At 44.1% G+C, this 23,754-nt stretch overlaps 7 protein-coding genes across 7 annotated transcripts; 3 read left to right on the top strand and 4 right to left on the bottom strand.

The window, feature by feature from the left end:
* Nucleotides 1–1,642: 1,642 nt before the first annotated feature.
* Nucleotides 1,643–2,644, bottom strand: N7483_007919 (uncharacterized protein; the record flags this gene model as incomplete). The annotated part of the gene is made up of 1 exon (XM_057091356.1): nt 1,643–2,644. One exon carries the CDS (start codon nt 2,642–2,644, stop codon nt 1,643–1,645), a length of 1,002 nt encoding a protein of 333 aa, XP_056946097.1.
* Nucleotides 2,645–4,013: 1,369 nt separating this feature from the next.
* Nucleotides 4,014–5,004, top strand: N7483_007918 (uncharacterized protein; the record flags this gene model as incomplete). The annotated part of the gene is made up of 3 exons (XM_057091355.1): nt 4,014–4,423; nt 4,597–4,732; nt 4,882–5,004. 3 exons carry the CDS (start codon nt 4,014–4,016, stop codon nt 5,002–5,004), a joined length of 669 nt encoding a protein of 222 aa, XP_056946096.1.
* Nucleotides 5,005–7,028: 2,024 nt separating this feature from the next.
* N7483_007917 (ankyrin repeat domain-containing protein) lies at nt 7,029–7,469 on the top strand (the record flags this gene model as incomplete). The annotated part of the gene is made up of 1 exon (XM_057091354.1): nt 7,029–7,469. One exon carries the CDS (start codon nt 7,029–7,031, stop codon nt 7,467–7,469), a length of 441 nt encoding a protein of 146 aa, XP_056946095.1.
* Nucleotides 7,470–9,903: 2,434 nt separating this feature from the next.
* On the top strand, nt 9,904–10,494 carry N7483_007916 (uncharacterized protein; the record flags this gene model as incomplete). Its single annotated transcript, XM_057091353.1, has 3 exons — nt 9,904–10,092; nt 10,166–10,250; nt 10,313–10,494. 3 exons carry the CDS (start codon nt 9,904–9,906, stop codon nt 10,492–10,494), a joined length of 456 nt encoding a protein of 151 aa, XP_056946094.1.
* Nucleotides 10,495–12,703: 2,209 nt separating this feature from the next.
* N7483_007915 (alpha/beta fold hydrolase) lies at nt 12,704–13,768 on the bottom strand (the record flags this gene model as incomplete). Its single annotated transcript, XM_057091352.1, has 1 exon — nt 12,704–13,768. One exon carries the CDS (start codon nt 13,766–13,768, stop codon nt 12,704–12,706), a length of 1,065 nt encoding a protein of 354 aa, XP_056946093.1.
* Nucleotides 13,769–19,113: 5,345 nt separating this feature from the next.
* Nucleotides 19,114–19,729, bottom strand: N7483_007914 (ankyrin repeat domain-containing protein; the record flags this gene model as incomplete). Its single annotated transcript, XM_057091351.1, is given in 2 exon segments — nt 19,114–19,691; nt 19,711–19,729. The coding sequence occupies 2 exon segments, from the start codon at nt 19,727–19,729 to the stop codon at nt 19,114–19,116; spliced, it is 597 nt and encodes a 198-aa protein (XP_056946092.1).
* A 1,777-nt stretch (nt 19,730–21,506) lies between these two features.
* N7483_007913 (Mur ligase C-terminal) lies at nt 21,507–23,060 on the bottom strand (the record flags this gene model as incomplete). The annotated part of the gene is made up of 6 exons (XM_057091350.1): nt 21,507–21,537; nt 21,588–21,876; nt 21,931–22,185; nt 22,239–22,845; nt 22,895–22,968; nt 23,039–23,060. 6 exons carry the CDS (start codon nt 23,058–23,060, stop codon nt 21,507–21,509), a joined length of 1,278 nt encoding a protein of 425 aa, XP_056946091.1.
* Nucleotides 23,061–23,754: the final 694 nt, after the last annotated feature.

Genomic DNA, 23,754 nt, shown 5'->3' with positions numbered 1-23,754 from the left:
AAGCTAAGTGCTTCAATCCAGTGCAAAAGATGCGTCTTCAGGAAGATCTCAACTGCTGAATTATCGCATGGGACATCTTGATTGGAGTTTAGCAGATGAGAGACCCAGAATAGACATGCATATCGAAAATTCTGCGGAATACATCGAGCTACTTCGGTAGCATCGAGTTTCTCTTTCAGAGTAGAAAAGTCTGGAAGTTGACAGAGATTTTTCTGAAGGCTTTAGGAAAGCGTATCAAGACAGTGGTTCAAGAAAAACCCCTGAGCATCAGCTTGGGATATCCAAAATTCTTGTCCACATCTTGATTCGTCCAACAAAAAATCACTAAATGACAAGTGAAGAAGTTGGAGTCTTGAGTCTTTCCCCTCGCCAATAGACAAAACTGATGAAAGCGCTTCAAGATTTTCCAAGACACTGTCGCTCTCCTGTGATATTAGATTGCTCAAAGCGACAATAGAGAGTGGGTAAAAAAGGGTGACAATAGATCCCACTACTTCTCTGAAAAATTTGCATCGGGATTCTTTCTCATCGTCAAGCGCATCCTCAAGAAGAGCATGATGGAGTATATTGCGGTAAATTGAGTTGAGTCTCTGCTGTGGTGACTCTATTTCAGTCCTATTTGCAAGAATTTTGGATACGCGCTTCTTTATTTCATGACTTCGGAGTCGGGGACCGGCAAGAAATCGACATGCTGTCGCAGCGAAAATGAACAGGCCATCCGATTTGTGTGCAAGATCTTGAATCTGAAGTTGTCCTGGCCATTCATCTCCAAAGCAATGATGACGAGAGATAGCAGCAAGCTCATGTTCTAGGAATATGATGATATCATTTTTCAATCCCAGAGCAAGCTGATCGACTGCCATTGTGACTTTCTCAAGATTCCTTTCAACAAAGCGACCCTGGAAGGACTGATGAAAAAACCTTCCAACATGTAGCTCTGGTCTACTGTAAAGAAGAAGCGAAGACGAATAGAGCCGAGATTTTTCATTCCAGAAATGAGTCTGAGAATTTCAGAAAGATCTGACTCTGCCCTGCATTCGTCCAAAGCATCCACCACCACAATCAGATTCAGTGGTAGGATAACAATTTTACCCAATTTCTGGAGCGGATTCAGAACCAACAGCTCCCATTGTTTTTCTATTCTCTCTGTTCCAATATTAGGATGGTTTTGGATGACTTCGCAGACCTCCTCTCGGAAATCTGGTATGGAGTCGGCGAGGTGCTTGGAAATGGTGACAAAGAACTTTCCACCATAATTCTGCTCATTGATTCTTTCATTGAAGAAGAAGCTTCCTCCGAGGACTGTTGTGTCAGACAACGGTAAGCGATCAACAAGTGGTTGTCTGTCATGACAGGCCGTGGCTAGTGTGCGCGATATTGTTGATTTCCCAGTGCCAGCCATGCCTTTCAGTAAATATACGACCCCTCCGTCTGGGTGATCACACCATTGGCGAATCTCTTGAAGTATTTGAAGCTGGGTGCCTTCTAGACACACATCACTTGTTTCGTCTCGGAATTGCGCATTAAATACGGCCAATTGAGCAGCATCCAACCTTTTGAGGAGCTGCTCCTGGTTTGCCGACTTCAAGTTTGAAAGCGACTGATTAGTACACAATATGGCTGAATTTAGTACAACACACATTCATCTACTCACTTTAGCATTATGTTTGATTTCTTCCATGTCCTTCCTAGACTTTTCCAATTCTCGCTCCAGCTCTCCCAGCTTATGGTCAACTCCTTGAAGCATGTCATGGCGCATTGTCCTCAGAATGCCGGAGATGGAGTCATGGAGAGTTATGATTGTCTCAAGCATGGTTTGCCAATCATCTGTAGTTGTCAGGTCTTCTAAAGCGCGGAAGAATCCCGACCGTGAGAAGCGTTTAGCAAGTCGAATATGATAATCAAGAATAGCAGCATAGAGCTTGACAAAATTTTCCCTGAGGGATATTTTCAATTGCTTTCTTGCCTCTGAGGCAGTCGAAGTCAAATTTCTCGATGAATCATTGTCTATCTCAAATCCTTCAATCACTCTATATTGCGCCAATAGATCCGAAATCTTAGCAAATCCCTCGGTCGTATTGTCGCTTTGCATAACTGCTTTTGCGATGGGATTCAGTAAAATTAAGACACCAGCCCACGCTAGAGACGCATGAACCTCTGAACTAACTGCAGTAGTCACTAAATCTTTAACGGACAAGACCGTCTCAATGGAGCGGCGAACTGATTTCTGCAAGTTGACCTCCCGACCGGCAATATTTATCTTGACTCGAGAGTTCTCAATTTCCTTCAGTCGACTTTCAATAATCACTTTCAGTCGCTCATCCATTTCTGCCTCGGAGAGTTCATCTCTTGGCCCGGCGTCGGCTTCTTGAAGGAGAGCTGTCTTGTAAGCATCAACCAGCTTGGCGTCTTTTTCTTTCAGTAACGCATGTGCTTCGTGCCAGAGACTACTTGCATTTGATAGAAGAGGTGTCTGAGGGCTCATTCGGGACGGGGCCTCCATAGTTAGTGCCGAATCTGTCTTCCCCTCCGCAGGTATCTCAGAGTCCTCCTCAGGCTGACGGGTCGGTATTGACTCGCCATGTTCGCCATTTTTTCTCGAGCGGTGCGACACTCTCAGTAATCTCTTCCAAGAGGACGGCATTTCTAGAGAGTTTGATTAACTCAAAGACAATGAAAGTCTGGGTGGGATAAAGAAAGGAGCGTCAGCTGTGGGATGGGCCGTGGAAGTAGTACATGCGGGAGTAACAGCTGTCAAACCTTTCTTATGGATATTTTGGTGAATTTACCCAGTCAACTCCGGTATCTCATTGGGCATTTTGCAGTGGGATACCTCAATACCTAAGATTTCAGCTAGTTGCTGGACTGCAGTATCTGACAAGCGTGCCACCCAGCCCCCACTCGAACATTCCGATGCATCATGCTAGGCCGTCGCAATAGATTCCATTGGTTGTGTTGCTGGCCCCCTGAAGGAAAAAAGGAAAAAAGGAAAAAAGGAAAAAGTGGCACGTCGAGGTTTTGTATTGATTGGATCCACGATGCCCAGTCGCTAACATCATCACCGGTCAAACTGCATAAAGATTGTTGTTGTACTTCTGGGGAGGAGGAGTGGGGAATACATCCCCCCATTGACGTTCAGGGCGCTGGGTGGTCTTTGGCTGCTTATTCTTTCATACAAGATTGTCAGTCTTGACACAACATTAGGAATCTGAAAAGCTTTAAAGGTCTAAATTTTTCAGTCTAATCAACTACTTATATCAATAGTACGAATACATTCGATGTCCATATAGAAATACTATAGATGCTGTGGATATATTGTTAGAACCTAGGGCAACCGGTCCATAAGTTCCCTGTAGTACAAGGGCCTGTAGGTAACAGCCATATAGCCAAGCCCCCTTATATGGCTTGTAGGGGGAAAAGGAAATGTGTGTATATCAGCTATCTCTTACTTCAGATATCTCTCACTTTCCTCTTACTTTACCCCTAAATATAATACTTAGGATGAACCAGGGGTGTTATAGGCGGGTACTAGTAATTAGTGGCAAAATTTTTATCAAAGCCAGAATTATATTTTTCTAGGACTAAGCTTGAAATCAGATGTATCTTTGTTAAAGGGGGCAGATCATGGGGTTCTATTTCATATTTGGCAAGATCTCTGTTCACTTAGGAGGCTGTGTATATGATTGGTGCCTTGTGGAGTTCTCCGTATGGCGTGTTGCCAATCGCATTTCTTCTTTGACCGCTCACTGCTGCACCCTACTGCGCAGCTACGTATTCGATCACATTATATGGGGCTAAGAATTTACTGGAGTGATCGCCCTTACCCACTTTCTATGGCCTTGCCCCTCCTGTCACGCCTCCTTTTTCTTCACTCACGACCCTTCGAAGTGACATATATCTCTGTCAACCCCCCAATAACAAAACGTCTACAGGCTTGGCGGGTCACGCAATCAGTTCAATCTCAAATTCCTCCTCTTGAAGCGAGCTATCAAGTTGCCCTCTCGATTCAAGCCATGTCAGATCCTGCCAGTTACACAGTGGGCTGGATTTGCGCGTTACCGGTAGAATATCTTGCCGCGCAGGAGTTTCTCGATGAAGAGCACGCAAAGCCGAGCTTTGTCTCGCCAAATTATACCAATGACTATGCGCTGGGTAGAATAGGCGATCATAATGTCGTTATTGCAGTCTTGCCAAATGGTGAATACGGAACAGCCTCTGCGGCTAATGTGGCGACGAACATGTTGAATAGTTTCCATAACATCAGGATTGGACTTATGGTCGGCATTGGTGGAGGCGTGCCAAGCAAGAGCCATGATATTCGATGGGGCGATATTGTCGTTAGTGCGCCTAGTGGAGATAAAAGTGGTGTTTTTCAATATGATTTTGGAAAGTCCATTCAAGACATGAGTTTTCAGCATACGAGGTTTTTGAACCAGCCGCCAACTATTCTTCGCGCCGCAATGACGGGGATTCAGGTTAAATTCAGGTTAAATATAAGAGAAAGGGGCATAACCTGGATGGGGCTGCTAACAGTATCCTTGAGAAAAACAGAAGACTCCGCAAAAACTATAAACGATCAGAACCAATTACGGATAGATTGTTCTTTGCTAACATTACTCGTGGCTCCACTAGCTGTGATATATGTGCGGATAGTCCATCTAAGTTAGTACTGCGAAGCGAGCGTACCGACGAGGATGATAATCCTGCCATTCACTATGCCTGGTTGCTTCTGGTAACCAGTTGATGAAAGATGCTTTGATTCGAGACAGGCTTGCCGCGGAAAAAGATGTTCTATGCTTCGAAATGAAAGCTGCCGGCCTGATGAACACATTCCCATGCCTCGTCATCCGAGGCATCTGTGACTATTCAAATTCGCATAAGAATAAAGATTGGCAGGGCTATGCAGCAATGGTAGCAGCTGCATATGCAAAGGATCTACTTCATCAGATCGCTCCCAACAGGATTGAAGCCGAAGAGAGGATTGGCGCTGTTGTCTTTGGTTAGTCTATTCCAGCCTTACAGCGATCACATAAATCTATCTATTCTCTCTAGATGAGGTGAAAGGCATCCACCAACGTATCGATCAAGGATATAGTCAACAGGAGCGTCATTTTATTAAACAACAAGAGAAGAAATTGACAGATGACCAGCAGCGCTGTCACCAGTTGTTCAAGGTCGTCAACTAGACTGAACAAAAGAACATCAATCCCGAAAGAGCTGAAGGAATCTGTCAATGGGCTTTCCAAAGTTCCGAATATAATCGCTGGTCAGAGAGTAAACTTGATGACCTTCTGTGAATATCAGCTGACCCAGGCTGTGGAAAATTTGTTCTAGCTAGATCGATAATCTATCATTACATGGAGACGTCCTCTCTCTCCATCTGTGAGAATATGTTATTTCTTTTTCAAAGACAAAACAGAACTACCTTATAACTGCGTTATGCTCGGTACTTCATCAGCTTTTCAGCCAGCTGGATCCAGAGTATCTATCAAAACATGCCATTAAGCCCTGGAAAAAGAATGGGAACATGCTCAGACGAGAACTTGATGAGCTTTGGCAGATCTTTCTAGCGACAACCTCAGCTGGCAGATTGGGAGTGACTATTTGTGTATTCGATGCACTCGACGAATTTCATGAAATTTATCAGCCTCAATTAATTAAGAAGCTTGAATTCTTTTACAATCGGTCATCAAGTCTATCAGCAAAAAATGCCTGTTTGAAGTTTCTGGTTACAAGTCGGCCATATGACCACCTTCAGAGTCAGTTCCAAGCAATAACAGCCAGTTTCCCACATCTCCACCTGAAGGGTGAGGATGAAAACAACAAAATCCATCACGAGATAGATCTCGTGGTCAAGATGCGAGTTGAGGAGCTAGCCAGAACAGCCAAATTGTCATCTGATATTCAGCAAAAGCTTGAACAACAGCTCTTACAGATGGAACACCGTACATACCTCTGGTTGCATTTGGCCATGGATGATATTCAATCCACATTCCAGGATAGCTTTCGGCCAGTGGAGGAATCGATTCAGATGATACCACCTTCCGTGAATGAAGTATACAAAAAGATTCTGAGTCGAGTGCCTCTTCGACAAAGAGATACTGTAAGAAAAGCTTTGCAAATTATCGTCGCAGCCCGGCACCCTTTAACCACCGGAGAGATGGCTATAGCACTTGGGCTGGCAATTCTTCCAGTCGCGAACCATATCAGAGGCGGAAATTGATCCATCGCAGATTGGCGAGAAGCTCCGCCGAGTATGTGGTCTTTTCATTTTCATCAAAAACTCCAAGATCTATCTCATTCATCAGACAGCAAGGCAATTCCTAATCTCGAACGTTGTCCTTAATTCTGTTGACTCTGTATACTTCTGGACTTTGAGTGAAGCCGGACAGCAAATGGGCTATGTCTGTGTGAAATACTTGGTCATGAAAGACTTACAAGGAAATGGATACTCCACCAGTGCTCGAGGCTTCCTAGCTCGAGGCTTCCTAAGGTATTCCGCAGTCTTTTGGCCGGATCATATAAGAAAAATGGCCTTGAAACCCAGCCCCGAAATTGACAATCTCATCCACCGATTATATGATACCAGCGCGGAACCATTCTCATTTTGGTTTCGAAAGTTCTTCAATGCAGTCCATCCATTTAGAATATTCGGACATGACGAATTACTATCAATGCATGCATTGCATATTGTATCATTCAATGGGCATGAGTATGAGGTTGAGTATCTACTTGGACTGGATAACACCTCCATCAACTCAGCAGATAGTACATCAACATACCCAATTATATGGGCATCACAGAATGGACACACCGAGGTTCTACAGAGGCTGCTTGATAACGGGGCCGATATCAACGTCCAAGGAGGGAAATATGGAACTTCGCTCCGCACTGCTTGTTTTGAAGGGCATGATAAGATTGTAAAGATGCTGCTTGAGAAGGGAGCTGGTGTCAATCAGGGTGGAGACGGAGAGCATGAGACTGCGCTTCAGGCTGCATGTTCTAACGGATACAGTGGTATTGTATGAATGTTACTTGAGAAAGGAGCTGATGTGAACCAGGGTGGAGAATATAGATGTGCGCTTCAGGCAGCCTGTTTTGAAGGATACGATCAGATTGCTCAGAAGCTCCTCTCGCATGGAGCTAATGTGAACGCCAAATATGGTTGGCATGGAACTGCGCTCCAGGCTGCTTGCACTCGAGGGCACGACCCCATTTTACAAAAGCTTCTTTCACAAGGAGCCGATGTTAACGCCCAGGGTTGTTTTGGAAATTCACTTCAAGCAGCTTGCGCAGCGGGACACGATAATATTGTACAAAGGCTTCTGTCTCAAGGGGCTAATGTGAACGCTCAGGGTGGTGATTATGGAGCTGCGTTCCGGGCTGCTTATTTTCAAGGATACGAGGGGATTATGCAGATACTCCTTTCGCGAGGAGCAGAGGTGGAGGCCAACGGAGCTGAACTTTAGCATTCTAAAGGACATGACAGAATTGCACAAATACTGCTGAAGCGACAACTCGAACCGGATAAATCAACACATTTTTTCTTCCTTCTAAGAAGAGAAATCTGATGTGAGACTCACAAAATTTACATAATACCTCGAATGTTTTGATTGTAATCTTTTGAATGTATGCAGTTCCAATGAGTTATTAATTCTCGCAGCTCTTGAATACTGTTGATGCTGAAATCGTCAATATATCAACACTTGATGAATTCTTATTCAAAGTATCTAGGGAAATGTAAATCTTTTTGCTTGTGAACCTTTATTATTGGAGAATGTTTCGGATTTCTCCCCGGCTGTGCTCGGATCAAGAACTTGAATCATGATTTAAGATTCTCATATCGGTTCAATTCCGACCTCCCCATCCTCTTCAACTGTTGTTTATAGTCAACGTATATGTGTTATTCATCAATAATGCAATAAACAGAATTTTTCTAAGGAGATGAACTATGTACGACGTTGGCATGAGGAGAGAAGGAAAGACCAGCGAGGTATGTGCTATTTACAGGTGGACATGGACAGACCTCGGACCACTCTAGGGGGAAACTACGCCCTGGTCCGATAAGCTGGCTCTGTAGACCCTGGAAGTATAAGGCTGCACATGTGTCCAAGACATCTGGATTTAATGACTGCCTATATTGTACCCACCCTTTTTGGTCATTCTTTCAATGTTCTAGTCAGGGAAAGCGATGGAATATTCAGCACCCCAATATAACCATGTAGGGGGACACTGGGACACCAGGGGAATATGATGGAATGATAGCAAGAACCTTGAAAAGTATGATTGATTTGCTTCTTAAGATAGGTGACAGAAATCGTGCGCTCTTGCTCAAGTACAAACCCGTAAAGAGTCTAGTGTCACGGCCTGAGACTAATGTGCTGGAAATAATACCTAGCAGGCTTTTATTTTTCAAGGAGCTATAAATTGAATATCTTCGATTGACCTTTTTCCGTGATAATGTTAGTGTGGTGAAATATCTCTTATTGTCTTTCACTTTTCAGGCACCACTGACCGGAAACGATAATTAGTGTGTGAGAGAGAGGTGGCGTATCTGTTGAAGCCGCTGCAGGTGAGGCCGGTGCCTGCAGTATCAAATCCACCGATTGTAGCTCTAATCTGAGCATTTGGATTACTTTCCCATTACTTCCAAGGTTGAAGATGTGGTATTTTCCAATTGCTGTTCGACCTTGGAAGCCAAAATCCCAAGCTCTTGAAATTCGATGTTCTCAAGGCTCATATTTGGACAAATATAACTCAACTCATTTCCTCCCAGATCATACCACATTATTCGATATTATTTATAGTCTGATGTGAGCTTTTGTTATGTAACGGGCAAATGCAAATCTAGGTTTACCTTATGTCCTAGTATCTCTTTTGATTCCACATAATCCCTTCCAATGTTTTATCTGATGTTTGGTTTGATGATGGATGCCAAGGAATGGTCCCGAGGTTACAGATCAGTGTCTATTGTTTAAATCCACCTTCACACTTCAACCTTGGAAGTGCTGCGGAAACTCCCAATCAGTTCCCGACACGAGCTTGCCAAAATCAGTGTACTTTACGGAATTAGAACCAGGCTGACCAATCTGGCCGGCCTGACTTCTGGAATTGAATTCACTGTTCTTTTTATGAAATAATCAACCAATGACATATCAGCCAAGCATAGAACAATCATTCCTTGAATTCATAACTAACTAAATGAGTACCTTGTGACGTCTGGAGGAAGCTTCGGCGTCCCGCGGCATGCATCATCCATTTCCGTCCTCAAGCGGGGTCGTGGACAGTGACTCGGGTGCCAATCCACAGGTGGTGTCTAGGTCCGGGGTGCCGAGTCGGGGGCCGAGAAACCTCAGGCTGTTGAATCTTCAATTCTAAGCTGATGGACTCCTAATCTTGGCAAATTCTCAACATCGCTGAAATAATAGCTTACACGAATCCATAGATACTCGTAGTTAAGCTCGAAAAACTAGGTAAGGTAGTAAGTAGGTGTAAACATTTTGAATGTAACGCTACCCGGCGTGGTGGCCTTGATGCGGAGTAGATGTAATAGCGGTGATGTATGTCTCACCTGGGCACTTGACCTGCCATTTCTGTTTTGGCAGCCCTGGAGGGGAACCGGCCACAGGGCGGTGCCCAGGTGGCCTGAGAATTCAAAATGATCTAAGATATCATGATGGAAGGACCCCATGTCTTAGATCAAAAGTCAGCCACAGTACTCTATCCATCAATGGATCAGGCCTGCAACCGTATATTATGCCAGTGCCAGTGGGCATAATGGGGTCCGAACTATAGAACTATATAAATACGGTGAATTTCGAGTCCTTCTCTTTTTTGGACTCTAACAAACCACCCAGCACTTGATTCTTTCATCGCAAATACAAAACCAAAATACTATCAATCATGAAAACCTCCGCACTCGCATTTGGTGCCATCCTCGGCCTGGCTTCAGCCCAGAATGCCACCGTTAACAACTACTGTGACACCACGGTGTACGTGCAATCGTTCCCGTTCGATGGCAGTGACCCTGGTCCTCTCACTACCGTTCCCAATGGAGGATTCTTCACCGAGGCGTTCAGAACATCTGGCTCGGTACGTTACTCTGTCCAATTCATCTTGCACAATCTGATATTATACGGGAAACTGACTGAGATGGGACGTGCAGACTGTCAAAATCGCCACGACCAAGACCTTGGATACACCTCTCTTCTTTGGTTATTCGTTCTCCACAAACCCGGACTACGTATACTGTAAGTATGCCCAATGTATTCCTCAGCCAAAAATAAACCATTAACGTTTTCCCCCATTCCAGATCAGCTGAGCACGGAGTGGGGTAACCCCTTCGCAGCGGACGCCAACTCTCTCGCTGCCGGGGAAGGCTGCGACGCCTTTGACTGTGCGGCTAATGATGCCAGCTGCTACAGCACCACAGATGACCCGAAGGATTACGGGTGCCCCGCGCCTGTTGAACTTACTGCGGACTTGTGTCAGTAAATGTGTTGCCGATGCTTTTCTTGATTGAGTGGCAGTTTGGGGACAGCTCTCGTATCATTTGAAAGATTAGAAAATAATCAGTGATGAAAATACAATAATATCATTCGGAAGTGGCGCAAACCATGGACCCTGAGAAACTTACCCCGCACCCGCAGGTGATCACGGGCCAAGACAAGCTAGATTGCGCCAAGGGCTTGGGGATCGGCACCACTATGGAACGCCTGAAAGGCCTTAAATGTAGACTAATAAAAGAAAATCGAGGACCTTTAGAGAATTCCCACGTGTATTAGACGTGACTTAATTAAAAAATACGTAAAATATCTGCAGTCAGTTTAAGGTTACGAATCTGCACAGATCACGGTTCTTCATTCTATTTAGCCTTACTCTGTACATACGCATTACTATCTCAAATACTAAGAAATCCAGCCCTGGAGGCAAACATTCCAAGGTTCTCAGGCTCTCGTTCGACGCTTTTATCTCAAGTCAACTGTTCGACTTCTTCACACTTTTCTCCCCTTTATCGCCTTCCTCCTTCCCGGCTAATTTGAGGTCCTAGATGACCCAAAGCTCTCTGCCCCGTTTTATCGTGGAGATAGCGGGTTCAATAACGGTCTCGTGATTGATATTCAGGCACAGGCCTTCCCGTGAGTTGACGCCCGGCTCCAACGAAATTGTCAAAATCAAGCCCATTAATCGAGATACTCAAGTCAGCGGACATTTACGAGAGCTTGAATCTCAGGCTGCCGTTAAGCTAACTGTGAATAAAATCACAACGGGTTCAACAATTTAGAACATGATTGAATTGCCACAATATATACAGCCGCAAGTGCTTAATCTTGTAACTGCACATGTGCAAGATTTCAAATGTTGAGGACTCCACTCCACTCGGAGTCAATACTACCTTGCCATTTCTTCATTAATCCAGGCCACCAAAATTGCGAAGGCTACATACGCTTTCTAAGACCAGTTGACACATAGAGCTTAGATTAGATCAATAATTTGACTTCCTGATATGTACATATATTTTTCTCCGGATGGTGTAGGTTATAAGATGCATGAGGTAAGATCATGTCAATACTTCGAGTCTCTAACATCAATTGGCCGGATGGTGTAGTTGGTTATCACGTATCGTTAACATTCATCTGAATTGTATTCCGATAAGGTCCTCGGATCGAGCCCGGGTCTGGTCACTTCCTTTTTGCATTTTTTGGTTGTGTTAAAGCGTGGATTTCATGATTGGGGCTTTTTATATTGCCGGGCGGGTATATTTTTTAGTGGGGCCTAATTAGGCCTAGCGTCTCGGTAGGATTTATCGCGGTCTAAAAGCGGCAAGCGGTAAGTATGGCATTGGTATCCCTGTTTCCTAAGAGCATTAGAGTCAACCAAAAGAATTTAACTTAAAGAAAGAATGTTGGGGGTGGAATTGCTACTGTGTAGCTGTGTAGATTGAGGAAAGAACTCTGTATGCAGAGCTAGGGATCTAAGACCTCGGTACGGTCCAATAAAGAATCAGATGAAAGACGAGTCTGTCAGTCATGGTCCCTAGAATTCTCATACCGTCGTACCTGCATTCAGCGAGGGCTATGGTCGATAAAAAAAGCCATTTGGAAATGATTGTTTTTGATCTAACAAAATAAGACGCTCCTGTTTCCCTCTGTTTAAAAAAATATTTCGGATACCAAATTCTGAGACATCCATGGAATGATTTAAGCGAAATGAGGGTTCGGAAGTCATTTAAGGTCCGTCAATAAGTCAGAAAACAACGGCAAAACGATTGGCTCAGGAGGGATGATTTAGATTGCCTTGCATAGGTGTGGACTCCCAACATTTGAAGCGACGATTGACAATGGAGAGCCGGGGTACTACATGTTCCACTTCGAATATTCAATATTGACTGGGAAACAGAAAGAATTTACCACAGTATTCTAGTAAATGGTGGTCGGGTCTAAGTCAATCACTTAAGTTCCAAGGTTTTTTTGTTGTTAGAAACATTTCCAAGGCTGAACATAATGTAAATTGTAAATACGCAGCCTATTGAATGTATCGAGAGACTTCGTCTTTGTGTTCCCCATCAGATCCAAGATTTCATACTATTTAAACCCCGGATACTTGAAAATAATGGATACAGATCATTTCGACTTGGAATTTATACTGACATCGACATGCAGACATTGAAATCCATCCAAGCACGGCAGACCATGTGGAGCGCTTACTTGACCTTGGTGTACTCGCTTTCCAACGCTCCAGGCCACTCACTCGGCACCTGGTCTGCCAACCATCTTAACAAGACGGCATTAACCTCTCTGGGCTTCTCAAAATACAAGAAATGGGCGGCGTCGATTTTAGCCTCGGTCAAATTTGAACAATTCTGTCGCATAGGCTCCGGGAATTGTGAATGGATAGTCTCACATACTGCATCCCAGAGAGCATGCATAAACAGCACAGGGAAGTCCACTTTCTTCTCACAGTTCGCATTATATTTTGCATTTCGTTCAAGATGCAGATAATAGGCCGATCCAGGCCAAAAGCCTGTCTTCTCCATGTCACTAACAAATGATTCATAAACATCACTTGGAAGTGCGACCGGTCCAAGTTGATGCGCGCTTGGCGGTTTAGGGATTCCACCTAACCAACCACCATTCTTGCGTACAAGGGCCATCAAATCATTGGGATGCTTGGGATCTTTTTGTGGGATAGACTTTTGCGACATTATAGCGCAAACTCCAGCAATATCGCTATCAAACCATGCAGCGGTCTTCTCAAAGTTCTCCTCCCAGTTCTTGATATAGTCAAACTGTCCAAATTCGTACTTATCAATCGGGTATACCTCTCGATTCATTAGTGACAGGAGAGGATCCCATCCTAGTTCGAGTGTCAAGAAGGGTACACACATATTCACCATTGCCTTAACAACCTCGGGATGTTGAAGCGCGACAGCGGAGACAATACCAGAACCCCAGTCATGGCCAACCCAGACAGCGGCCTTACGGCCTGTGTCGGCTAACAACGCGATCATACCATCAACGATGGCTTCTATACAGTAGTCGTCGACCTCACGACGAGCAGTTGACTGGCCATAGCCGGGCATGTCGGGCGCAATAGCCCGGAAGCCGACAGATGCGCATGCTTCTAACTGGGATTTCCAGGTGATACCAGTAGCAGGCCACCCGTGGATGAAGAGGATGAGGGGGCCGTCAACTGGCCCAGTGGCGAGATAATGAATCTTTTTAATGCCGTTGGCATAAGTCACTTCGTGGTGTGTAATGTTAGACATAATTGCGTTGAAAAAAATATTTATTCAGAGGGATTTTTTGTCCTCGGTAGGACAAGATGCCAGTTAAGTAGACGGGCTACGATTAAATGAGGGGCCATCATGGCTCCGGGCCGAGTGGCCCGAGTGTGCAATTTAGCAAGGCCGTGGGCACATGTGCCAGCATGCCAGGCTTGCCAGCATTACTCATGGAGCGTCTACTCGAATCCATAGTAGCCAACTACAAACTTTACCTCATGTCCAGGTGCACATGTGTCATCGCAACACTCCTCTCCCTGAGATCCGACTGTATCTTGCCCCAGGATCTATCTTCCCAAATACCACCTTGGGCTATTTTTCATTGAAAAATAGCATTCCAAGGCCACTATGCCCTAGACATGGAGATAGCAGGTCTAGCTGTGGGTATCGCTAGCCACCACACTGCTCTTACCGCTTAAGGCCACGGTAAATCCTACTACCGACACTAGTCCTAATTAGGCGGCGCTAACAAAAATATACCCGCACGGCAATATAAAAAGCCCCAATCGTGAAATCGAGGCTTCAACTCCACGCAAAAATGCAAAAAGAATGTGACCAGACCCGGGCTCGATCCGAGGACCTTATCGGTTTACAGTCCAATGGAATGTTAACGATACGTGATAACCAACTACACCATCCGGCCAATTGATGTTAGAGACTCGAGGTATTGACAACATGATCCAAAGTTTACCAATGCATCCTATCGCAGCACTGGCGATTTCGGTGGCCTATGTTGATGAAGGGATGGAAATACAATGACTGGACCTAGTTTTTGAATTAAGGATCTGGACAGTCTTCGTTTGAATCATTACAACTTGAAGCCCTAGTAATCAACAAGGAAAGTGAATGACTGCAAACATTGAAAGTAGTAGTTTAGTTCAATTTTTTAATTGGACCTGAATAGCTTCCGTTGTAGAATGGTCCATACCAGATGGAAATATAGAAACTTTGAAAATTAACCACTATACTTAGTAAGATCACTGGTTCAGCAAAACATTGGAACTTGAAAGATGCAGCCTTAACTGTATACGGCTGTCTCTGTAGGTCCATGTGGGGAGATTCAACTTGAATATAAAAACTTGAATGTGCACTTGAGGGCTTTCTCAGTTTTCAAATGTTGCGATCACGTTCCTGGGCACGCTAGTATTCAATTTGGCGAAGAGACCAACAATCACATGCATACGTAGAACTTCAAGTTGATGTTATACCCTATCCTGGAACGATAGACAAGTATCGCATAAGTTCTCGGCCCTGTCGGTCAACTGGTACATAGAACATCTTCTCTCGGGTGCTATGCATGTGTTTATGATGTATGATATAAGCTCTTCAAGTCCCTTGAAATTTTTTGGTTGTGATTGCAAGGTTATACCTCATAGTGTGTGTAACATTCGAATTTGAATGGCTATTGCATACTTGTCCAACTATTTACACCTGCCCAGGTGATATCACATTCTTCCTCACTCCTCATCACCACACAGAAACATACTATTCTATCATCCATCAGCCTGTCAGTTCTTTAAAAATCACACCAAGTATCAATTATACTATACATCAATATGAGTAATAAAAACAAGGTAGGAATATGGTGTACGACTGACTTTGTACTTGGAATTTAAGGTTTGTTGCTTGGGTATAGCCGCTGTCGGTAACTGGTACGCTAGTCCCAATTAGGTAGTGTAAAAAAATTTAGTTTTCGCGCTAACATCCATACAAACCCTAACCGAAATCGAGGCTTCAACTCCACGCAAAAATGCAAAAAGGAAGTGACCAGACCCGGGCTCGATCCGAGGACCTTATCGGTTTACAGTCCAATGGAATGTTAACGATACGTGATAACCAACTACACCATCCGGCCAATTGATGTTAGACACTCGAGGTATTGACAACATGATCCAAAGTTTACCAATGCATCCTATAATGTAGTTCTTTACTCAGGCTGTATATTTGAGGGGATATTAGAGCAAGACGGCCTGATATACTATCTTCCTGTATATATATATATATGAATATTTTTTTTAGCTGGAGGTCATCAGAGATATAAAAAGAACATTATATCCGCAAGCTTTAATTATCGCTAATTCCATAATCATGGCGCCTATCGTTAATCGTGACTACATTTGCCGCCGTAGCCCGCGGTAAGTCCTGCCAAGACCCTAGTCCGCATTAGACACGCTAAAAAGTTTATTCCGCACCAATATCCATACAAACCCTAATCAAAAATCAAGACTTTAACACGACCAAAAAATACAAAAAGAATGTGACCAGACCCGGGCTCGATCCGAGGACCTTATCGGAATACAATTCAGATGAATGTTAACGATACGTGATAACCAACTACACCATCCGGCCATTAGATGCACGGGAATCCAGGTATTAATATTTTGCTTCCAAGTTTTCTCATAGCTTGAGTCAGGTAGTAGAGCAGCAACTTTGAGAACTTGAGTGGCTGGTGTCCAACTTAAGTACTGCCATGCTAGGTCCTCCTGCTTAAAATATCACGGCGTATATGTATCAGATTGAGATTAGTTATATTTAGATTACTCTAAGATACTATTGAGATGGGTAGTACCATTCACTGCCAGTGGTCCGAGTCATGATCTAAATTTTAGTATTTTTAAGGATGTTTCGACGCTTATATATGTTCACCACTGATATCCACTACATAATATTACTAGGCTAAAATTCGAATGCCTTTAACTTGACGTACATGATGAACGACTCGGAATGACTCAAACCTCGGGAGTCTAGTACCAAACATGAGACAAAAGGTCCTGTGAAATTATGGCTCGGAAGTGATGCATAGAAAAACAATGTGGTCATTGAATTAGAGCTGGCAACTGGCCCCGATCAAATGAGATTCCACGAATGACTTACAAGGTTATATATGGAAGCTACCTTACCTCTACTATCTTTATTTTGTCAAATTGAAAATACTGAAGGCCAAAATAGGAGTAGGATCAAAATATAGGATAAAACTGCGAGTAAAAAATGGTTTGACTTTCAAGATATGTTTGGATGAAAATGTGTTTGAGTAGAGAAAACCGACGTGAAATTCTCAACCTTAGAAGTTTCATTAACATTTGAAGTATCGAGTTTTCGCAGTAATGTTTTATTTATCACCAGTCTTAGAAAGGTTAAACCATTTGCACAGTCCTGGGGGTATGCCGGTCTGGGGGTAACACATTCGAGTAGTTAAAGGGCCTCCGGGTCTATCTACCATGGTAAATCTAACCAAGGTTCCAACCTTCCAAGCTACGTTTCAAGTTATAGTATACTCCAAGTACTCCGGTACATATTATTCAGAGTTCAAGTACAAACCATTGGAGCTCTCCTTCTGTTTACCTCCAACTTTCTTCATAGGCCCTCATATTCCGAGTCATATTTTCACCTCAAGTGCTTGCACCTTTCACTTTTGCAGCTCTTGAACTTGAATACCAGCACCTGCCCCAATAATGATGAAATGTCTAAGAGCTTGTGTCGAATCCTGCTTCCGGCGCCGATATGTCGCTAACCCCTGGAGGCTACAAGAGGATTACCCCCCGAAATAGTCAGCGCCGAGATTGCCAGCCCCAAGATGATCAGCTATAAGATCTACTGCAGGAATACACTCTCCGGCCTCCCATTGGAGCTATTCTTCCAAATATGTGATTTTCTTTCACCTATTGATCTGAAATGCTTGTCTGTTTGTGATTACCGATTCTTCTGTTGGTTGTCTAGGAGATATCACGGGTTTCCTCCTCTTGTAGGAGATGAAAAGTTATCAGTCCTGGTCCGACTAGAGAGGGATATTCCCGAGTACTTTGCTTGTTACTTTTGCAAACGGCTACATAATTATGATGGATCTGAAAACTTTGGGCTTAGCGGAATGGCGCATCGCAAAGCCTCCAAGCTCCCATGCGATAATAAAAGATACGAGTTGAAAGCCGGACTCAAAGAGGGTAGGGCAATGGGTCTGAGGACTCATAGTAAATTTCAACACTCGCTATACCGTCTTTCTATCCACCAGGTTAAGCTTGCTATGAGGAAATTTCACTATGGCCCTACAGCTGGGATTAGTACTGAATCTCTATCATACACGCAAGTCCTCCTCTATCCTTCGCATTTATTTAAGCCCTACGATATAAGGACTTACTCAGACCCATTTATTACCACATTGTTCTCAATCCAAGGACAAATTTGCCTTGAGCCACTTGGCCTTTATATCAGGATGCAGGATGTCATGCTACTGCAAACATGGGATGATTCTAAAATTGGTTCAGAGGCGAATCCTATGAACCTTTATGAGATCTGTTGCCATACTACACTTTTGAGCAAACAATTCGACCTGGACAGAGTACAAGATGGAGAAGAGCCAAATTTTACCTATACCTGTCCTCAATGCCATACGGACTGTGTGATTGAGATCTTTAAATTCGATTCTCAGATCGCGTTACCTATGACAAGATGGATAAATCTTGGCCCTGGTCTTGATCCTACAGACCCATTATGGAGTGTCCATGCCTGGAGATCCTCAAAAAGTCGGAGAGCAGTTCCCCAGCTCCATGATGGTCAAAAGCCCCCGCATCTGCCTCGAAGACATTGCCCCAAGACTTTCCAGGAACTATTGTCTCGCAATCTATCCTATCTGATGAATAAGCAGTACAAAAAACTTGAAGGGAAGCCTTTTGCTAGGGCAGGTCAGACTGGGTGGCACATTTCATACCAGGATCCATCAACGAAAGCCGGGATTGAATATATGTGTCCCTGGCTGGGGATATTTGAGAAAACCCCTTCAAGTTTGCAAGAACCCATCATGTGGTCACTCATAATGGCGATAGAAGAAGGAGCATCAGAGGAATGGAACGACTCAAGCTCAAACTATTTATCGTGGATGAATATGGGTATCTTTTAACGCAGGGGAAGTCGAGCTTTGTGAATGCGCGGATCCTTTTTATGATAGCGCAAAGTTTGCTGTAAGCCCAATTTTATATTTATTTTTGTTAATATCAATGACTCGTAGCTAGCCTTCCTGAGGTCCCCTCCAGGTAATCATGTAGGTAACCCTGGAGGTACTTAGGTACAAAGAGGTGTGGGTCATTAGTCACCTATAGATACTATTGACTCAGACTGAGCCCTGTACTTAAGTATATGAAAATACCCGTCCGAGAGAATGTGGACACACCTGGCCAAGCACTCGCGTGCTGAGGACATAGCTTTCCCAATTTCAAATACTCGCTGCTACACTGGCAGTGCCGTGGAGGATTTGTAACAGATTACTTTGGCAGTAAAATTTCCATTCGTTCATAGATAAGAGCAATCCGGTCTTCATCCTAATATTCAGAATCTTCCTTTTAGTCTCCAGAGTCTTCAAGTAGACCAGGCGCGTGTCTTTCCAATTCGTGAAGTCGAGCTAAATTTTCCAGGACCCTCGCCACGATAGCCTTCGCTTCAGCAACAGGTGTCTGTTGGTCAAGTTGCGAACGTGTCAACTCAGAAACTTTGTATTCGACAAGCTCCTGGTCGCTCGGATAAAGGTCCGCTTGTGAAGCATGAAGGGCATTGCTAAAACATGGATTTTCGAGTACAAGGTTCGGATCTGCCCCAGCTCGCAGCAAGATCTTCACGCTTTTAATATTCCCCAAATTAGCGGCCGCTGCTAAAGGGCTTCCATATCTTCCATGATGCTCTGTCAAAAAATTGGCATCGGCTTTCGCTTCATGGATGAGATACTCGAGAACACTTATGCGGCCAGCCGCCGCAGCCGCCACGAGACCACTTCCATAAATTCCAGTTGAAAGAAGTTGATTAGGATCCGCACCTTTGCTTATCAGAACTCGAACCACGTCAAACCTTCCCTCATATGCGGCAGCTGCGAGGGCACTCCCATAATTTCCAGTTGAGAGTAAAATGTTAGGCTTAGCGCCATTATCTAGAAGAAGCTGAGCTACATAAAGACTTCCAAAACATGCTGTAGCTGCAAGGGCACTTCCAAAGCGTCCAGCTGAGAGTAGAAGATCGGGAGTAGCGCCCTTCTCTAGAAGAAGCTGAACTACTTCAAGATTTCCATAAAATGCTGCACTTGCCAGGGCACTCCCAAATCCAGTTGAGAGTAAAAGGTCAGGTGTAGCGCCCTTCTCTAGTAGAAGTTGCACCAGTTCAAGATTTCCTGTATCTGCTGCAGTTGCCTACGGCAAGGCATAGGGGCCACAGCTCGCATGCCTATTTGGGACTAGTTTTTAGACCGCTTCCAGCACCGCCTTTACATGTCTTGTAATCCATATGTTATTTTTGGATGCTATTAAATGATATTAGATTTGTAGCTATTTCTGAGGTTTTGTAATGAATTTGGACGATGTGATTAGTTCTTGGAGTACTCCGTACTAAAAAAGAATTATGAAAATATTAAGAAAGAGAACCTTGGAAGTTGGAAGGGTACACACTTTCTGGGCGGTAGGATTCTGCCAATCATCTTTCATCCATCTCCAGGGGCGGCCCTTATCCGAGGTCTTCCCCTCAACAACTACTAACTAATACCAATTTAAACCTATCTTCACAGTACTATTCTCCATCATCATATCTTAGGCATACATACAGCCTAAGTCACTATAATACCTCTTTAATAGGATCTATTTCCCCTGGCTTATAATCCCTTAGGTGGTCAAGCTTAATTACCAACCATATATACCCAGGTGCCTAGGTAGGTGGATGTGAGTGTGTAATTGTATTTCCAGTAATTTTATTTTCTGCTGGTTAAAACTAGGCCCAAATAGGCATGCGAGCTGTGGCCCCTATGCCTTGCCGTAGTTGCCAGGGCACTACCTTTGTCCCCACAGTCATCGACGGGGGCTCCCTTAAAAAGGAGTCTGCTACATATGGATGTGCCGCCAGCTCTTGCAGACAGTATAAGAGGACCTTCGCGAGCAAGATTCTTGTGTGACAAGGAAAATACGTGGCTGTCCCACCAGTCGGAAAGAATGGCTTCCAAAGACGGGACATTGCAAGTATAGGCATCGCTGGGGCATCGCTGGGGCATCGCTGGGGCATCCATGTCATCCATCTTTGACTGCGAAATAGGCCAACGCTGTCCACTTTGCTTAAAATCTTGAAACCACCTTCGATAGGCTAGGCCGCCTTCAGTTGGAGATCCAAGAAAGCGCTTGAGCAGAGTGATTAAATCAGGGTCAAATCCATGAGGACCTGTTACATCATGCTCTTGTTTTTGAACATGGTATATCCAATGATCTCGACAGTAGCTGTGAAACGCAACATCGGTGTCATTAATTTCCAAGAATAACTTGTCTGGTCCATCCACTGTATCATCAGCTGAGTATGTATCGGAGAGAAACTCAAGGCATAGTTTTGCAGTATAACAATGGGGATCCTACGAGGTTCATGAATAGTCTTCAATGTACTCCACAACGGAAGCATGGGACAATCTCCAGGACTTTGTCAATCGATCGAAGATAAGGAGATTTTGACAATAGACTAGCAAATCACCTTTGGTGATCTTCTGCTGCTGTGATGGAACATCATTTTCTCTGCCTAGATTTATGACTGAAAGAAGCTCTCGATTGGTTGGTGGCGTGCGAGAGCCCAAGACCCACATGAAAGCACGGTCAACAACTTTTTGGAGAGCTTTATGATTTGATATGCCGTCCAAGATTTCTTTGTATGTGGCTCCCAGATCTTTAGGTAGCTTCCGGAGACGACTGAGAATATCTTCACTCGTCATACACAGCGCCAGTTAATCAATCTGCAAAGAAGCCCACAAAAACCTGTATGAAATGAGTATTGTATTTGACTTGCAGACAGCGGGAAAACTTACATTCCATCACATTTCCCTGATAGTGTATCAACAACTTCGGTTTGAGTAGATGTAGGCAGACGTGGCCAGTAAGGAAGATCCGCAGTCTTTCTAAAAATGAACTCCTTGATATCCACTTCTAACCCATCGCATTTGTTTCCAATGATAGGATCACCGTGAAAGTGGCGCTCGATGCCATCACGAGGGCGAGTAGATATGAACACTCTAACTGGATTCTTCAATGAACGTAGAGAGTTGATTATTTCCATAAGTTTCTTTCTTTTCCTCTCATCACCTTCATCCAGAGCGTCTATGACAAAGGTAGTGCATCTATAAGAATTGACTGATTTGACCAGTAACTCACGGTAGACAGCTATATCGAGAACAGATGTTGTGTTTGCTTTGGCATTGAACAGAGTTTGAACTTCCTTCAGCACTTTGTCGGAATGATGAGATGTGGTAATAAGCTGGCGCAAGAGGCTTCGAGTGATGTTGTCTGGTTCTTCGCCTGCTGTCCCATCACGTCGACAGTAATAAAACGCTATATTTTCATGGGGATGCAGATTCTCAAGAAGACGATCAATGACCTTTGAGGTCAAGAAGGTTTTTCCAGTTCCAACTAAAGACCATTAATTCCGTTCCCTTTGATTGAACTTGAGAAAGTAAGCCCACCTAAACCTTCAAGCCGAAGTACCGAAGATGAATTTGACATCTCCCATGTTTCGAATTCTCGGCTCTGTAAGAGCCATTCACATGTGTTTTCTGTTCGGTTGTTTTTAACCGAGTGATGTCTATCATGAGCCTTGATTGGCGAGATCCAGTCGAGAATTCTCGTCAAGTCATTCGCATCCATTCGAGCGAAAAGTTTGTCAAAGCTTTCAGCAATGTGGTCCTCAAAACTGCTGAACTTTTGGAGAAAACCACTGATTTTATCGTCCAAAGCAACACCACTCTTCGCTTGACATGCCTCTACAACCTGAGAAACATTTTTGATGCAGTCTTTGAGCCTTTCCAGCTTCTCTTGGGTCTCCTGGGGGTTAATAAAGGCACGAGCAAGTCGTTCAGCTGTATGACGATCTGTTTGAGTCCTAGCAAGCAATAGGAGATCAAGGGATGCAATATATAGTCTAAGTAACGTCTCTCGGAGCGTTTTCCAAAGTTCCGCTGGGATCTTTTCTTGAAATATTTCTTGGTATGTCTTCCCGCAGCTGATAGTTCGAACAACGACCTCAACAGTCATAAGCGCCGCACCGATTTCTGCCTCGGTATTAACAGGGATCTAAAGAAAATCAGAATTTCGCTACAGTAACAAAGAGGGGTTAACATACTTGCATGACGCCCTTAACCAATGGCCAGACGATACTGGCAGGCTGGGGCAAAAACTGAACACCAATATCCCCAGCTGTTGACAGGCATTAAATTATCTTTGATGTGTATTCCTTTGGAACAAATTCGTGGTCTCCAAACTTGACCCTCCAAGTACGGGATTCCCATGTTATCTGTCTCTGTTTGACGATTTCAATGATAGCTTCGGCCCCTTCAAGGTCATTTTTGGCCTGGCCTTTGTCCAAGAGTTGTCCAAGCCTTTTTTGAGTTTCATCCGAAAGCTGTCCGAAAGCTTCGCTCCAAAGGTCATCGTGTTTCTCGCTATTCTCAGGGACTCTCAAACCAGGCAGGCTTATCGTAGGGAAAACATCACGTCGATCAACTGGATCAGAATGTGGTTTAGGGCAACAGTTGATTCACAATGAGGTTCTTCAGATTTGGCATGTTTCGAGCGATGGAGCCTTTTGGGGATTAGACGCCCAATACGGTCCCCATATCCCATGACGACAAGCGCTGAATCGTTCACTAGAGGTATCTCTCGATCGGATGATTCGCTGAAGAATTATCTCAGCAGTGGAGTCTTGTTCGATCAACGTCTTTCAAGCAACTGAAAGAAAGAAAGCTGTGAGTTGCTAGGGGATGTCATCATAAGTACATGATTCAGCCTAACAGCTGAGCTGACTGTGGACTACTCTTTTGAGAAGGCAACTCAAGCGGGGTATGCAGTTTGATTTAGCCAGTCACGGCCAACTCCACAGTGACACCTGTACATAGTGAGGCGGATTGTTGGAAATTGCAGAATGAAATATTTTGATTCTTCACACTCATCATTGTGTAAGTGAGCTGCAAGTAAGAGTTTGTG

Source organism: Penicillium malachiteum, assembly GCF_028827825.1.
Source record: "Penicillium malachiteum strain IBT 17515 chromosome Unknown utg000003l:1.0-4950554.0:1.0-4952489.0, whole genome shotgun sequence".
NCBI lineage: Eukaryota > Fungi > Ascomycota > Eurotiomycetes > Eurotiales > Aspergillaceae > Penicillium > Penicillium malachiteum.
This window is presented reverse-complemented; position numbering and strand designations above follow the sequence as displayed.